Below are 13,982 nucleotides of genomic sequence, written 5' to 3'. Positions count from 1 at the left end.
CCAGCCTCTCAATGTTAATGGAATATTAAAATCTGTCATGCTATGGTCACTGTTTGAGGGGATCTTTTACTTGGAGATCATTTACTAAATCTGCATCATCAGATCAAAACTATTCTGACCCTGGTTGGATCCAAAACATACTGCTCTAGAAAACTGTCCCAAACACATTCACTCATACACAACCTTCCTCTGTCAATCTGACCATCTCAAACTACCAACGTATTAAATCCAACCATAATTCTTGAATTTTCTTTGTTATACATCCCCATTTTCTCTGGATTTATTCTGTCACACTGTATAGCTACTATTACGGGACCTAAAGACAACTCCCATCAGTGTCTTCTTTCCATTTTTATTGCTTACCCAAACTTATATGAATGCTACACTTTCAGGTTTAACATCATTGCTTGCTAACATGCTTATTCTATCCCATCCCAAAAAGGTTACCCCATCCCACTTTCCTTCTTGCGTGATCTTTCAGAAAGTTACATTACTCGAGGTTCCCAGCTTTGATCTCCTTGTAACTATCTCTCCATAATGGCTATAAAGATCACACCCATTAATCTGCATTTACATCGTTAATTCAATTTTGTTCTGAATACATTATACATTCAAATAAAGAGCCAATAATTATACACTTATACCATTCTTTTTTCTTTTGATCCTAATTAGTGCTATTTGTCAGTGCTGTAAATTTTGCCTAGGTATTGTTTTAAAAAAGTGCTATAGAGTCATTGAGTCTTACAGCATGGAGACAGGACCTTCAGCCCAAACTGGTCCATGCCAACCAAAATGACCATCCACTCTAACCCCATTTCCTTCTAAATCTTTTCTATCCAAGCATTTGTACAAATGTCTTTTAAATGTTGTCAAGATACCTGTATCAACCACTTCTGCTGGAAGTTCATTCCATGGAAAAGGATCTGGAAGATATAGACTGTAGGGAAATAGATGGTGACATCTTGCAAAATGTCCAGATTACAGAGGAGGAAGTGCTGGATGTCTTGAAACTGTTAAAGGTGGATATATCCCCAGGACCTGATCAGGTGTACTCTAGAACTCTGTGGAAAGCTAGCTAAGTGATTGCTGGGCCTTTTGCTGAGATACTTGTATCATCGATAGTCACAGGTGAGGTGCCGGAAGACTGGAGATTGGCAAAGATGGTGCCACTGTTTAAGAAGGGTGGTAAAGACAAGCCAGGGAACTATAGACCGGTGAGCCTGACCTCGGTGGTGGGCAAGTTGTTGGAAGGAATCCTGAGGGACAGGATGTATATGTATTTGGAAAGGCAAGGACTGATTCGGGATAGTCAACATGGCTTTGTGTGTGGGAAATCATGTCTCACAAACTTGATTGAGTTTTTTGAAGAAGTGACAAAGAAGATTGATGAGGGCAGAGTAGTAGATGTGATCTATATGGATTTCAGTAAGGCGTTCGACAAGGTTCCCCATGGGAGACTGATTAGCGAGGTTAGATATCATGGAATACAGGGAGAACTAGCCATTTGGATACAGAAGTGGCTCAAAGGTAGAAGACAGAGGGTGGTGGTGGAGGGTTGTTTTTCAGACTGGAGGCCTGTGACCAGTGGAGTGCCACAAGGATCGGTGCGGGGCCCTCTAATTTTTGTAATTTCACAAATGATTTGGATGCGAGCATCAGAGGTACAGTTAGTAATCTCATTACAACAGGATCTTGACCAGATGGGCCAATGGCTGAGAAGTGGCAGATGGAGTTTAATTCAGATAAATGGGAGGTGCTGCATTTTGGGAAAGCAAATCTTAGCAGGATTTATACACTTAATGGTAAGGTCCTAGGGAGTGTTGCTGAACAAAGAGACCTTGGAGTGCAGGTTCATAGCTCCTTGAAAGTGGAGTCGCAGGTAGATAGGATAGTGAAGGTGGCGTTTGGTATGCTTTTCTTTATTGGTCAGAGTATTGAGTACAGGAGTTGGGAGGTCACGTTGCGGCTGTACAGGACATTGGTAAGGCCACTGGTGGAATATTGCATGCAATTCTGGTCTCCTTCCTATCGGAAAGATGTTGTGAAACTTGAAAGGTTTCAGAAAAGGTTTACAAGGATGTTGCCAGGGTTGGAGGATCTGAGCTACAGGGAGAGACTGAACAGGCTGGGGCTGTTTTCTCTGGAGCGTCGGAGGTTTATAGAGGTTTACAAAATTATGAGGAGCATGGATAGGATAAATAGGCAAAGTCTTTTCCCTGGGGTCAGGGAGTCCAGAGCTAGAGGGCATAGGTTTAAGGTGAGAGGGGAAAGATATAAAAGAGATCTAAGGGGCACCTTTTTCATGCAGAGGTGGTACGTGTTGGAATGAGCTGCCAGAGGATGTGGTGGAGGTTGGTACAATTGCAACATTTAAGATGCATTTGGATGTTTATGAATAGGAAGGGTTTGGAGGGATATGGGCCGGGCGTTGGCAGGTGGGACTAGATTGGGTTGGGATATCTGGTCGGCATGGACGGGTTGGACCTAAAGGTCTGTTTCTATGCTGTACATCTCTATGACTTTATAAGTGTACCACCCTCAGTGTAAAAGAGTTGTCTCTCAGGTTCCCTTTGTTCTTTCCCCTCTAACCTTAAACTGATGTCCCCATGTCCTCGATTCCCCCGCGTTGGGAAAAAGACTGAGTGCATGCACCCTATCCATGCCTCTCATAATCTTATACAACTCTATAAAGGTCGCACTTCAGTCTCCTACACCCTAAAGAAACAAATTCTAGCTTTGTCCAACCTTTCCCTATAACTCAGACAATTGAATCCTGGCAACATCCTAATAAACTTCTTCTGCACTCTTGCCAGTTTAATAAAATCCTTCCTATAACAAGGTGACCAAAACTGAACACAATATTCCTTGTGTGGCTTCACTGATGTCCTATATAACTGCAACGTAACTTCCCAACATCTATACTTAATGTCCTGACTAATGAAGGCCAATGTGCCAAAAGACTTCTTCACTGTCCTATCGACCTATGACTCCACCTTCAGAGAATCGTGCACCTGAATCCCAGTGTCCTTCCGTTCCAGAGCACTCCTTAAGGCCCTACTATTCACCATGAAATTCTGACCTTGACTTTTAATGCAAGACCTCACACTGATCTATATTGAATTCCATTTGACATTTCTCGGCCCACTTCCCCAGCTGGTAAAGGTGCTGCAATTTCTGATAACCTTCCTCACTGTCCACTGTACTGCCTATTCTCGTGTCACCAGCAAACTTACCAATCATGCCTTGTACATTCTCATCCACATCATTGATATAGATAGCAAACAGCAATGGGTCCAGCACCAATGCCTGTGGCGCATCACTAATCACAGGCCTCCAGTCTGACAAGCATCCTTCCACTCTTACCCTCTGCTTCCTACCATCAAGCCAATTGAGTATCCAATTTGCCACCTCACCCTGGATTCCATGTGATCTAATCTTCCAGAGCAGTCTACCATGTGGAAGCTGATCAAAGGCCTTCCTGAAATCCATATAGGTGACCATCATCCTGCCCTCATCAATCTTGCTGGTCATTTCAGGAAAGAACTCCAACAAATTTGTGAGGCATGATTTCCCATGCACAAAACCACTCTGACCACTCCTGATTAGATCCTGTCTTTCCAAATGAATCTTCGCCCTCAGAACCATCTCAAGTAACAGATGTTAGGTCTACAGTTCCCAATTTCTTCTTTGCAGCCCTTCTTGAATAGGGCACATTATTTGCTACCCTCCATCTTCCAGGACCTCACCGGTGACTAACAACGATGTAAAAATCATCAGCCAGGGCCACCACAATTTCTCTCATGTCTTGTGAGGTTCTTGGATATATCTGGTCAGGACCAGGAGATTTACCCACCTTCATACATTCTATTATGTCCAACAGCACCATTACTGTGATATGGCCTGTTCCCAAGATATTACTAGTAACTTCCCCAATTCCTCAGCTCTGCATGTCTTTCTCCACAGTAAACAGAGGAGACCTCGCCCATCTCCTGCGGTTCCATGCATACATATCCACTTTGGTCCTTCAGGGGTTATATTCTCTCTCTAGTTATTCTTCTGCCTTTAATATACTTAAAGCACTTCTTTGGATCCACCCTTACCTTCTCAGCCAAAGCTATCTTGTGCCCTCTTTTCATCCTCTTAATTTCCTTCTTCAGTTAACTCCAGTATCCCCTATTTACTTGCAGTGATTCCCTAGATCCCAGCTGCCTGTACCTGAGCCATGCCTTCTCCTTTTTTTGATCAAAGCCTCAAGATCTCTTGTCATCCAAAATTCCCCAGGGTTCCCTATTCCTGCAACACTTGCCCTTCATCCTCACAGGAACAAGTAGACTTTGAACTCGAGTTATCTCACTTTTAAAGGCCTCCCACATGCCAGAGGTCCCTGTGTCTGCAAACAAACTACTCCAATCAACCCTTGCAAGCTCCTGTATAATTCCATCAAAATTCACCCTGCCCCAATTTAGAACTTGAACCTGTCGACCAGTTTTGTCCTTCTCCATAACTACTTTAAAATTAATAGAACTTTGGTCACTGGTCCCAAAGTGCTCTCCCACTGTCACTTCAGTCCTGCCCCATTTCCCAAGAGTAGGTCAAGATTTGCTCCTTCCCGAATCGGGCCCTCTATATACTGCTTGAGGAAACGCCCAAACACACAAATTCCACCCCATCCAAACCTTTAATGCTCTGGCAGTACCAGTCTATGTTAGGAAAATTAAAATTCCCTAGTAAGACCATTGCTCTTGCAAGTCTCCTTGCATATTTGTTCCTCTAATCGACATTGGAGGCCTATAGTGCATCCACAATAACATCACCACCCCCTTCTTAATTCTTAGCTCCACCCAAAAAGCCTCACTGGTTGATCTTTCAGTTATTTCATCTCTGACTACTGCTGTGATACTTGCCCTAATCAAAAATGCAACTCCCCCTCCCTTCTTTCCACCACCTTTGTCCCGCCTGAAACACCTGTACCCTGGCATATGAGGCTGCCTGTCCTGTCCCTCCCTTAGCCACGTCTCTATATTGGCTATAATATCCCAATCCCATGTACTTTCCACACCAAGTTCATCAGCGTTCTTGCACTGAAATCAATGCAATTTAATTCAACAGACTTTCCTCACTCCCTGTCATGTTCCAGTCTGATCTGTCCCTTCAACGTAGCATTTCTGATTATTGCATCTTGTTCCAGCCTCGCACTTGCCTCCCTGCTGTTCAGGATCCCACCCCGTCAATCTGGTTTAAACCCTCCCCTTGTAGCACTAGCAAACCTGACTGCCAAGATATTGGTCACCCACCAGTTCAGGTGCAACTCATCTCTCTTGAACAGGTCACCACGGCCCCAGAAAAGATCCCAATGATCTGAAAATTTGAATCCCTGTACCCTGCAACAATTCTTTAGCTACTCATTCTGCCACATCCTCCTGTTCTTACCTTTACTAGCACATAGCACTAGAAGTAATCTGGAGATTACCATCAAGGTCCTGGTTTTTAACTTTTTTCCTAGCTCTCTATAATCACTCCACAGGATTTCCTCCCTATTTCTACCTGTCATTTGTGCCAATGTGCACTGCACTTCTGGATAGTCACCCTCCCCCTTGAGAACATTCTGTAGCCACTCCAAGACCTCCTGGACCCTGGCACCTGGGAGACATAACACCATCTTGGATCCTTGTTCGCGGCCACAGAATCTCCTGTCTGTCCCTCTGACTACTGAGTCTCCTATCACGAAGGTCCTGTTAACATTTACCCTTTCCCACTGTGACCCAGAACCAGTCGTAGTGCCACCAACCTAGCTACCACTGCTTTCCCCTGAATGGTCATCCTCCCCAACAGTATCCAAAACAATATACTTGTTTTCAAGGGAATGGCCACAGAAGATTCCTGCACTCTCTGCTGACTCCCTTTGCCGTTCCTGATGGTCATCCTGCTGCTATCTTAGGTGTGACCACCTCATTCAAACGTTTACCTATGATACACTCAGGATCTCAGATGATCCTGACTGCGTCCAGCTCCAGCTCCTTAACACTCTGCCAGGAGCTGCAGCTGGGTGCACTTCTGCCATATCTGGTTTTATAAACTTAGAGTCCCCATCTCCCAATCTTCCCCACATCTAATTAGTTTAAAGCTCTCCACAGACCTAGTTATTCAACTCACCACCATTGTGATGCCAGCACATTTCAAGAAAAGCCTATCCTATCAGAACAGCTCCCTTTTACCCCAGTACTGATGCCTAAGTATTCAAAGATTTTCAGCAAAACCTCCTTTCTAATCGCATCAATGTCATTGACTGGATCCATTCCCTCCCCCTCCAAGTTTCCAGGTAGGCAACTCAACTTTCATGGCAGCGCAGAACATTTTCCATATTCCTCGCTAGAGTAACGATGGAGAACTTGGGGTTGGAGGGGGGTGGTGCATGGATTTATGCTAAGAGGTAGACTGCTAAGTTGACAGTTGAGGAGAATTATTTTCGGAGTAATGGGAGCCTAGAACTTACTACCTAAAGGGTTGCTGGGTTAGAAACTCATCATTTAAGCAGTTTGTAGATATTCACTTGCACTGGCAGAACCTGCAGGTCTAGAAACCAAACCTTATAGTTTTGTCAGATCTTTTTTGACTGGTACAGACACTTGGCCAAATGGCGTCCACCTGTGCTGTAAAAGTCTTGTTGAATGGCAGAGAAGCTTAGGCTGATTGACCTATCACAGCTTCTAATTTATATTCTTAAGACACAATTATGCTGAGTAGGGAGATTTATGAAATTCACAAGGTAAACAACAGCATGATTTAAATAACAGCAAAGACTATTTTTATTTTGAAGATGATGCATGTCTACTTCTTGCAGAAGTGATTCTTGTATTTTTCTCAAAAGGGTATATAACATGTAGACATTTCACAACATGGCACATGATTTGAAGTTCTCCCAAAGATTACTCTGCACTGAATTGAAGGTTTTTGCAACTTGTTAACAACATTTTTTTATTTACAATGCAAAAATAGAACATCTTCCAAAGGGATGCTTTTAAAGTTTTGGTTTCACAACATTTCTCTGTGAAATTCTTACCAAAGAGACAACCATGATGAGTGCCTATATAACACAGATTTCCAAGAGTTTTATTGTCTAAATTATGATATCTTCATTAGCAGTAAATAACAAACAAGAGATTGAACTTACAAGTCCACCAACTTAAAATGTGCTATAAGCAATGACCCTTACTAAATCAGCTCCAAACAGAAGATGCTGTACACCTCGGGAACTGAAATCTTACATAAACTGCTACATTGTACACTATAAAATTGTCATCTTTCAACACTTTCCTAATGTACAAACGTAAAAATATACTGTATATGAAATTAATTATATAAATTCAAGCATGCATTACACTTAAACATATTGAAAGTATTTCAAAAACAAAGTATTGTTGCAATTTGTAGTAGTGCACTCAAATACAGCAGACATTCTACAGCAGTGCAATCTCAAACAGGAATTTAAAAACTGACCAGGTACTTGAAAAAAAAATTGATCAGGACACTGGCAGCACTCCCTATTATTTAAAGTGTGTTCTGGGATTTACAAAATTTATCTTAGCCAATAAAATCTACAAATTAATTATAAACCAAATGTCTCAAAGGAAATTACCTTTGAGAACACAGAAACCTCCCATCTGAACTGCAAAATTATCTCCAATCTCAGGTATGGATATATAAAGTAAAAAGTGAGGTCTGCAGATGTTGGAGATCAGAGCTGAAAATGTGTTGCTGGTTAAAGCGCAGCTGGTCAGGCAGCATCCAAGGAACAGGAAATTCGACGTTTCGGGCAAAAGCCCTTCATCAGGAACGCCTTTTGCCCGAAACGTCGAATTTCCTGTTCCTTGGATGCTGCCTGACCTGCTGCGCTTTAACCAGTAACACATTTTCAGCTATGGATATATAAAACATAACCTTTTGAACTACAAAATCTGTATTAATACAGCACCCATAAAAGTTAATACACTCAAAGGGCTAAAATCCTGCAGGGAAGGGAGTAAATAACTGAGACAAGACATAACATGTATGCTAACTAAATCTTCAGAAGTTTAGATTGCAGAGGTTTCAGTTATTCCACAGCAACACACACTTCTGCTTAGACCTCATCTATTGTACTGGGATAACTTCTGGATACCACAGCTTCAGAAAGAATACATAGGCTTTGAAGAAATGTATCATAATGTTACGGCTTCCAATGGTCAAATTATATGGGCAGATTAGACAAACCAAGATTGTATTCCCTGGAATTTCAAAATTTAAAACATGATTTGATTGAGGGTTAAGACATTCAGGAACTGTGTTGGTAGAAGCTACTTCTGCTGGTTGAAGAGTTTAGAACTTAGATTACCTAAACATCAGAGTTGGGCCTTTTTGGGAGAGAAATTAGTAAATACTTTTACACATGAAAACCACAAGCCAATAAGATGTAAGAGCAGAAGTAGGGCACACAGACCACTGAGTATGCTCTCCCATTCACTGAGATTGTGGCTGATCTGATCAACTCTGCCAATCCTGCCTTTTTCACATAACCTTTGATTCTATAAAGTATATCACACCTTCACCTTGTTTAACAATCCAACCTTGACTGCCCTCTGCAGTAACAAATTTCACAGCTTCACTGCACACCATCTAAAAGGAGGAAATTCCTCCGATCTTTATTCAAACTGGGTGACCTCTTACCATTAGATTAGGCCCATCGTGCCTCGACTCTCCCACAAGGGGAAACCACCTCTCAGCCTTTACCGTGTTAAGCCTCCAAAGAATCTTAAATGTTTTAAAAAGATTGCCTCTCATTCTTTTAAACTCCAATGAATTCAGGCCTAGCCTACTCAACCTCTCCTCATAAAACAGCTCCTCTATAGTCACAATCAACCAAGTCTGCCTTCTCTGGACTGCCTCCAATGCCAGTATATTTTTCCTTTGGTAAGGGAACCAAAACCCCTTCACAGTATTCTAGGTGCGGTCTAATTTGTGTATGGTTTTGTTTTAGCAAGATGTCCTTATTTTCACATTCATTTGAAATGACAACTAACATTTCGTTTTTCTGCCCAATTACCTGTTGAACTTGAATGCTAGCTTTTCGTGATATTTGCATAAGTCTCCCAAAAAGGTAGGAAACAGAGGATGGTGCTGGTGGAGGGCTGTTTTTCAAACCGGAAAGCTGTGCCCAGTCGTGCATTGCATGGATCGGTGTTGGATTCACTGATTTTCAACATTTATATTAATGCTTTGGATGTGAATTTGGAAGTAATGGTCACTAAATTTGCAAATAACACCAAAATAGGTGGTGTAGTGGACTTAGATTATCTCAGAGTTCAACGGATCTTGATCTGATGAACTGAGGACTGGCAGATGGCTTTGAATTTAGATGAACTTGAGGCACTACATTTTGGTAGGACAAGTCAGGACAGGACTTATACACTGAATGGCAAGGTCTTGGGGAATGCTGCTGAACAAAGAGACCTTGGAGTGCAAGTTTATAGTTCCTTGAAAGTGGAGTCGCAGATGGACAGGACAGTGAAGGCAGCACTTCATACGCTGCCTTTATTGATCAGTATGTTGAGTCTAAGAGTTGGGTGGTCATATTGCAGCTGAGACCACTTTTGGAATACTGTGTTCAATTCCGGTCTCCCTGCTATAGGAAGGATGGATTCAGAAAAGACTTACAAAGATGTTGGGGGGTGGAGGTTGAGCTATAAGGAAAGACTGAATAGGCTGGGGCTATTTTCCCTGGAGTGTCAGAGGTTGAGGGGTAACCTTATGGAAATTGTTCAAATCATGAGGGGCATAGACAGGGTGAATAGTCAAGGTCGTTTTTCCCAGGGCGAGAGAATCCAAAACTAGACAGCATAGGTTTAAGGCGAGAGGGGAAAGATTTGAAAGAGACCTAAGGGCAACTTTCTCACACAAAAGGTGGTGTAGTTATGGAGTGGGCTGCCAGAGGAAGTGGAGGTAACTGGTGCAATCACAACATTTAAAAGACATCTGGATGGCTATATGAATAGGAAGGGTGTAGAGGGATATGGGGCCAAAAACTGGCAAATGTGACTAGATTGATTTAGGATATCTGACAAGTTGGACCGAAGGGTCTGTTTCCATGCTGTACATCTCTATGACTATAATTACACAACACAGCAATTTTTCAGTCTTTCTCCATTTAAATAATATGTGGCTCCCCTATTCTTCCAGGTTAAATGCAGATTCTCACATTTTTCCACTTTATATTCCATCTGACAAGTTTTTAACTACTCCCTTAACCTGTCTAAACCCCTTTGTAGACTCTGCCATCCTCAGTAGTTGCCTTGCTTTCTAATTTTGTGTCATCTGCAATCTTGGCTGTAGTACATTCATTTTCCGCATGCAAATCATTAATATATATTGTAAATAGTTGTGGCCTTAGCATGGATCCTTGTGACAGTCCACTAGTTAACAGGCTGCCATCCTGAAAATAATCCCTATTCCAACTTGGTTATTAGTCAACTAATACTGTATCCATTTTCATATATGACCCCAACACCATGAGCTCTTACTTTATTCAGTAGCCTATTGTGTAGTACCTTATCAAAAACCTTCTGAAAATCCAAACATCATATCCACTGGCTCCCCTGATCTATCTTGCTTGTTACATCCTCTAAAGAATACTAAAATAGTTAGGTAAAATTTGCATGAAATCCACATCATGAAGCCATCCTGATTTGCTTGATAAAGTTATGCATTTTTAAATGCTCTGCTATAGTATCCTTTAAGATGCTAATATTTTTCCAGTAAAAGACACTGGTTCAATGGTCCACAGATAATAGGTTTTTTTGGTTTCCTTCCTTTTTTGAATAAGGATGTTATATTGGCAGTTTTCTAAACCTCTGCAACTTTTCCAACATCCAAAGATTCTTGGAAAATTACTACCAGCACATCCATTATCTCAGAAGGATCTTCAGAAGGAAGACCAGGCTTAACAAACCTAAGAGTTACTTTCGAGTGTGTCAGGTTATTGTGGATGTGGAAAATTCACATCAAATTTCAGAAATCTTGATAAATTGCCACATAGTTGAATATCAAAGTAAAGTAAGGTTCTGAGCAAATAATGCCAGGTTCTCGAACTAGTCAAACGACGTGAGTAATGATGTCCCAAAGAACTCTGTTCCAGTATGTACCTGTTCATGTCATACTAAATTCTGCAAAGGCGGTCTACATTACATTCCGGAAGATCAACATCATGATACATTTAGAATTTTGAGCAAATTTCTGACCACTTAGACAGATTCCTGGTGAGGAATTGTAACAAGTGCATCAATTATAGCACAGATATTTTCAAATTAACTTTTTCAGAGTTATTATAATATACCTTGAGAGCAGTTAGACTCGAACCTGAGCCTTCTAGCCCAGAGATAGGGACATTAGCACTGTGCCATAAAGGCCCTCCAATTGTAGCATTTATTTTATCATTTTATTTTTCTTGCAGTGGTAGTATGGAAAGCTGTTAGTCTATTGTATGGTTTTGCAACTAACAGTTCTTCAGAGTTGAGACACGAGTAATTATTTACCAAAAAATTAATTACATTTGTTATTTCATGATGTGTCTGTCACAACAGTATTGTAATATATATATGTATGTTGTGGATCATTTTCTTCAATTAAGATAAGTTTTAACTAAATACAATAGCTCCTATTCATACCTTTAGAAGTTCAAAATAGTGCAGGCAATGGTAAACAGGTGCCAGTAACAGTCTAGGAAGAACATATTGCACAGCTTCCTTGAAACCTTCACCAATTGACTGAAATGAAATTAAATCCATCAATTTGTTACGTAAAATCTAGATTACATTTGTAATTGCTTTCTAAGCAGCAGAATTTAAGTTGTTGAAATGCTCACCTGCAAGTAGAATGCAGCACCTGGCTTTGATAAAAGGCTGAGAAAATGATCATGAAAGCCAGGCCGCAGTATGTCCTGTGCATAGTTCTCATATGGGTCAAATGCTAACTCCTGAAAAAAGTAGACATAGGTAGCTGTCAATATATCTGGAAATTAACTTGAATTTTTGCACTGATCATGTAAAATTTATAGTAAGAAGAGTAAGCACTCAATTTCTGGACAAGGCAATACATCTGCAAACAGATGATATCAGTCAAGCTAAGAGCAGCTTTGAGATGATGATTAATTCAGAAGCAAACAATTCATGAACGAATGTAGTCTATCTTCAGTTTATTTAGATGAACGCATTTGAAACAGCTCAAGAATTCAAAGACAACTGCACAGAATCAACCACTTTAATTTCCTATGTTGTTTTAAAACAAGTCCCAGTCCAATTAAAAATGTAAAATTTTCAAACATTTGCTTCCAAACGATAACACTACAAGTGAAACCACTTTGGTTAAATAACACACTAAATATTATAAAATGTCAACAGACCAAAGGACACTAGAAGAGTCAAACAGTTAGGAGGTGAGGAAATAGTCAAAAGAAGATTTTTAAAGTGTCAAGTTATAGAAAGAGAGAGAAGATAGCAAAAAAATTCCACAGTAAAGCAAGATGATGGCTCAAAGTCTGGCATTTACAGTAACAAAGAGGAAATAACAATCAGATTCTGAACACCATGAATATAAACTGAAATAAAGGACTGACACGGTTGCAGATAGAAGTACAATAATGGAGAAATTGTAAACAAGATTAAGAATTATAATACAATCCACAGGAGATTATGGATAAAGTTAATATTTGAGAAGAATGGCAGGATTGAACAAGATAGTTCCAGGAAACGTCAGAGCAAAAGTTTTATCCAGAGCAGTTTTGGACCAAGCTAAATTTCAAGTGTCATGTCAGATTACAATTGTGCCTTTGGAATTTGGTTAAGAGTACTAAATGGACACTTGAATGGCCTTCCAACAGGAAAAAAACCCATCTCCTGTTCTCAATTTCAGACCAGTGAGCAAGAGTTGCAATTGAAAACAAATGACTACGGCAAAGAGGGTTTCATAGACTAAGATTTGAAATAAAGCTGATACTTGTCCTCCAAAGATCTTGGCACCGTTTAATGGAATTACACGCAAAGGTGATCATCAGAATGAGCATAGGTGTTTGGTTTCTCACTCCCTTGCCTTGATCTTGAGATTGGAACATCATATTCATGTGGACACAATCCACTTTTGATTGACTTAATGCAGAATGACTTTGTGACACAATGTGCAGAAGACGAGCATGTGACGGACCAACAACATATGTTAACACCGAAAGCACCTTACAACCAATGATCAGGTTCTTAACATATTATTTCACTTCCAAACTTGTTTATTACTTGGTAATATGCTCCTTCCAGTTTCTGATGCATGCTGGTTCTTCCGATTAAACCAGTATCTTCATGTGATCTAACCCAATGATGAAGAGCAGATCGGTCAACCAAGTTCCCAAAGAACATGGCCTTGCTCCTGTCATAATTTAATTGGGTTGCCAAGGGAATGTCGTAAGGGTTGCATATGCTGATCAGTCCATAAACTTGGTTCATGACAGACATCTGACGAGTGCAGTCGATTCTGCTATAACGCGTGTTTCTTCAACGCAAATTGGCTATAACGCGATTGAAAAACTTAAACCATTCTTTGTAGAATGTCAACTTTCCTTGCCTGCATTGGTTACAATGCAATTCCGGTCCCATTGGTTTAAATGGTGCTGCTATTACACGATTTTCTTATAATGTGGGATCATACAGGAACAAAACTATTACATTTCTCAGAACAAACTGTACGGGAAGCTTTGGCCGGAGTGTCTCCACTGCCCAAGACTGTTACCCCCTCATGGCTGCATTCTTTCAGATGGACTTGGCAAAAGACTTGGTGCAGCACATAAACAAGGCAGAGAAGACAGATTTACTTGACTCCAGATTTGATGAGAAAGTTTTCCAATTCTGACCAGTGATTGGAATCGTATTACTATATTTGCTTGGGCAGTTCAATCCATTTGTGAATTC

At 40.7% G+C, this 13,982-nt stretch overlaps 1 protein-coding gene across 4 annotated transcripts in view; it reads right to left on the bottom strand.

Annotated features, from left to right (window-relative positions):
• The window catches only part of LOC132819837 (son of sevenless homolog 1), a 299,748-nt gene that overhangs the window by 83,189 nt on the left and 202,577 nt on the right, over positions 1 to 13,982 (bottom strand). For all 4 annotated transcript variants that reach the window (XM_060831696.1, XM_060831698.1, XM_060831699.1 and 1 more), the window contains exons 7-8: positions 11,894 to 12,004; positions 11,697 to 11,795 (exon numbers count right to left, since the gene is read on the bottom strand). In XM_060831696.1, coding sequence (XP_060687679.1) covers positions 11,697 to 11,795; positions 11,894 to 12,004 — 210 coding nt within the window. The remainder of the gene's footprint in view (positions 1 to 11,696; positions 11,796 to 11,893; positions 12,005 to 13,982) is intronic.

This window comes from Hemiscyllium ocellatum, chromosome 10 (assembly GCF_020745735.1).
Source record: "Hemiscyllium ocellatum isolate sHemOce1 chromosome 10, sHemOce1.pat.X.cur, whole genome shotgun sequence".
Classification (NCBI taxonomy): domain Eukaryota; kingdom Metazoa; phylum Chordata; class Chondrichthyes; order Orectolobiformes; family Hemiscylliidae; genus Hemiscyllium; species Hemiscyllium ocellatum.
This window is presented reverse-complemented; position numbering and strand designations above follow the sequence as displayed.